The sequence below is a fragment of the Erigeron canadensis genome, chromosome 1 (genome assembly GCF_010389155.1).
Source record: "Erigeron canadensis isolate Cc75 chromosome 1, C_canadensis_v1, whole genome shotgun sequence".
NCBI classification, from domain to species: domain Eukaryota; kingdom Viridiplantae; phylum Streptophyta; class Magnoliopsida; order Asterales; family Asteraceae; genus Erigeron; species Erigeron canadensis.
The window spans coordinates 48,420,423-48,424,445 of NC_057761.1; the positions used below are offsets into that span (position 1 = coordinate 48,420,423).

The 4,023-nt window shown below is 29.8% G+C and overlaps 1 protein-coding gene across 1 annotated transcript; it reads left to right on the forward strand.

Moving 5' to 3' along the window:
* The first annotated feature begins 1,355 nt into the window (after positions 1-1,355).
* On the forward strand, positions 1,356-4,023 carry LOC122593941 (BURP domain protein RD22-like). The gene is made up of 3 exons (XM_043766413.1): positions 1,356-1,424; positions 2,853-2,976; positions 3,221-4,023. Exons 1-3 carry the CDS (start codon positions 1,356-1,358, stop codon positions 4,021-4,023), a joined length of 996 nt encoding a protein of 331 aa, XP_043622348.1.

Below are 4,023 nucleotides of genomic sequence, written 5' to 3' on the forward strand. Positions count from 1 at the left end.
ATCATTGCCATTATTAGCTGAGACATATTGATGGAATTGTTTGCCGTAATCATTCCACAAGTCACATTTTATTTATTATTGAATATTTTGAAACTAGTTGTACTCATAATGTGGTATTATTATGAAATATAATTAAGAAATTAAATATAAACATACTTGTGATCTTGTACTTGACATTCAACTATATGTATTTGATCATGATGCAGACCTATAACATGCATAGGTTTATTTTCAATCACATGTCCTATTAGAATTAGATAACAATTAGGATTGTTTTATATTCTTTGATAACAATTAGGACTATTGATTTGAGTGACAACTGTAACTTTAAACATTAATACGCAAAGCTAGTATATAAAAAAGGAAAACACTATGTACCTTTTTGACTGAAAGATAGAATGAATCTTAAGTGGAGTTTATATTGATTTTGGTTTAGTATTAAAGTAACTATCTGTTATAAATCGTGTTTTGTTTTATGATTGTCCCATGTTCTGTGATTCCTATTGTGTTTAGGATAATGATATTGTATATAGTCATCTGTTATTATGTTTGGGATATGTATCAAGAGTTCAAATTGTGTTAATATTAAATATTAAACTAAATATTAATATTTTTAGTTTATAAAATTCTAATCTAATATTTGTTAATAAGTCATTAGGTTTTGAAATAATTTTTTTAAGATAATATTTCATATGTTGAAAAATTTTAATTAATTAAATGATTGTAAATTTTATTCTTCTTTCATATTGATGGCTAAAAATAAATATAAATTAAGTATCTAGGGCTAAAAAGTGTAAATTGTTGATGAAAAAAAAAGTGTAAATTAATGAGACTTTTTCTACAAATTAATATAATAATATATTTGAATAATGATTATTAAGATTTTTAATTTGTAGTAAATCTAAATGATGACATAAACGAAAATTAATTTGATAAAATTGAACGATTTAATTGGTTAATAAGTCATTAGTTCAACTGTATTATAATATATATAACATCACTAGCTAGGTCACTAAGAATATGGTTATTTAAGTATCAATAACGACAAATTAATTAAGCAATATATAACGAAACAATTATGAATATGGGGCCACTTACCAAATGATTAGATAATAATGAGGCCTAGTTGTATTATCTAAATACAAGATTCTAATTACACCCTAAACAAAACATATAACATCCCAAACAAATTAAATTATGGTCATTATATAACATGAAAGGTAGCCAGTCATCATCTGTGGTTGGAAAAAATTACCTTATTAAGCCAAAACGACAATATATATATATATATATATATGAGTGAAGTATCTGCGTAATATATATATATATATATATATGAGTGAAGTATCTGCGTAATGCGGTGGCGGCGAAGGATGGTGGTGGTACATGGCGGCTGCGGTGACATAATGGTTATTAATGTAAAGGTAATTAATATAAAAGAATGTATTGTAGTTAATTATTTTAAGGGTTAAATGATGTATGTTGTAAAAAAATTTCATTAAGAGTATTATAGATAATATTTAAATCAATGAAAAAAAAGAGAGAAATAATTTGAATAGATAGGATTGAAAAATATTTTGGGTAGATGTAATATGTATATTAAGAATGTGTTGAAAATTAAAGAAAATTTAGGTATTTCTAAGATAGAAAATTAAAATTGGGGAAAGATAATTTGTTTTATAAAAGAGAGTATATGCACCTCAATAATCTTAAATGTTTTTTTAACTTCTTCCCCTTTTTTTTTTGTCTTTACCACTATATATAATATAAGAGAAAAGTGATTATGTGATTGTTAGACACCCAAAATTAAGTATAGAACTTCTAATGTAAGAAATTTTTTAATATTTATCGTATAATAAATAAATAATTGAGGCCTTCATGCTTTTTATGGATTAAAAAAATAATTTGTGAAGGGTTCTAAAACCAATCTTAGGTGTCTAACAGTCACATATTCTCATTCCTTAGAGTATATATAAACTATTTTAGAATTACACTATTTTAATTAAGGGTCTTGCTAATGACAGTCTTTATACTCCCTATGTCCCATTAAATATGTTCTATTTTAAATATTCAAAGCCTTTAATTTTAAACTTTGCCTTTAAAAATATTTTTTTTATGTTACATAAAACTTGATGAAAATTAATTATACCAAATGAAATACTTGTAAATCACAATCAATACATATAATTTTCATCAACTCTTATCTAACGCAACAAAAACTATTTAAGGTAAAAGTTAGACTTTGAAAATTCAAAACATGACACATTTAGTGAGACGGAGGGATTATAAGAATAGTATTATGATAATTAACTTTCAAATTAATAAAATTCATATATAATGCACGTACGTTGACGGCTGCCTTTTGGTTGTAGTTATTTAATTAATTAATTAGATTATACTTTGTGAACTGACTCATACTCATATTCATAGCTCGTAGCCAACTCTAGTAGCTATATTCCTCGTCTATAAAAAGCGCACTCTTGTTCTGGTTACTAGACACAAAAGTGTTTTTAGTTAATTTACTTCAAGTGTTGAGTAATGGGGTTCTTACATATCATCACCTTTCTTTCCGTGAGTATATTTTAATAACAAAATGTAGAAAGGGCTTCTCTTATTGGTCAAGAACTAGATATATATATATCCTGTTTTTTACTCGTAGCTAGTTTTATCTCATGCATTACCTTGATTCACTCTGCTTAAAATGAAGGATGCATGCATATATTCATTATAAACACTATCTAAAAAATCCTAATTAATGGTACTAGCTAAGCTAGCTATATATATATATATATATATATATTCACGGTTTAATTAATACTCCTTGTTTAACGTTTGTTTGTTATTGTGTTCAGATGTTGGCGTTGATTGTGAGCCATGCAGCAGCAGCTCATGTGAGTAGTAGTCCTGAAGCATATTGGAAATCGGTGTTGCCAAACACTCCAATCCCCAAATCTGTCTCCGAACTCCTCAAAATTGGTTAGTACTATTATACACCTTGCAACTTTTTTTTTTATCCATACGTACTTTTAGAGGCGGTTTGGTTTACAGAATTTGGTGGAATAAAACTCAAATTCCATCCCGACCACAAACTTCTCATAAATCCTGATAACCAAACAACCCTTAATTAGCTAGAGATGTTATGTAATCAGATCAAGTACGTTGTTGTTATGATCTAATCTTAATGATTTATTTCCGATATGATGTTACCGGCCAATTAAAGATACACCACCTGGAACCCGTGCTGAGGAAGCTCACTCCGTCAGCATTGATGCCATCATAGATGGTCCACCAGCTACTCATGTTGATATAATTACCGGCGTTGGTGAACAAGGGGCCAAGCATAATTCACCTGCTAATTACGGGACAACAGGGGCACTTCTCTTCCTCGAAAAAGATATGTACCATCAAAGCCACCTAAAGAAGACCTTAAAATTCACCAAAAAATTAACCATTCCATCTTCAACTTTTTTACCACGTGAAGTGGCTAACACAATACCCTTTTCATCAAACAACCTTCCCGAATTGTACACACGTTTCTCCATCAAACCCCGGTCTAAAGAATCCGAATCAATGAAGAAATCTATCAGTTTATGTGAAGACGAGGCATTGAAAGGCGAGGAGAAGTATTGTGCAACTTCCTTAGAAGACATGGTGGATTTCACCACATCTAAGTTAGGTAAAAAGGTCAAAGCTATCTCCACAGAGGTGATTCACCCAAACAAATTGCAAAAGTACACCATGGACAGCTCAAGGAAGTTGGCAACAAGTGAATTTGTGAATTGTCACAGACTGAGCTACCCGTATCCTGTATTCTATTGTCACAAAGTCATCTCTACGAGAGCGTATTCGATATCCTTGTCTGGTGAAGATGGTACTAAAGCTAAAGCACTTGCAATATGTCACGATAACGGCGCAAAATTGTATTCTAAAGATTTGGTGCTCAAGGTTTTGGGAGTGACACCAGGGTCTGCTCAAATTTGTCATTTCCTACCCGAAGACCATGTCGTCTTTGTCCCTTACTAA

Coding starts and splice junctions, on each gene's coding strand:
- LOC122593941 (XM_043766413.1), top strand. CDS start 1,356: ATGCGGTGGCGGCGAAGGATGGTGGTGGTACATGGCGGCTGCGGTGAC. Junction 1,425..2,852: donor TAATGGTTATTAATGTAAAG/GTAATTAATATA, acceptor TATTGTGTTCAG/ATGTTGGCGTTGATTGTGAG. Junction 2,977..3,220: donor CTCCGAACTCCTCAAAATTG/GTTAGTACTATT, acceptor GGCCAATTAAAG/ATACACCACCTGGAACCCGT.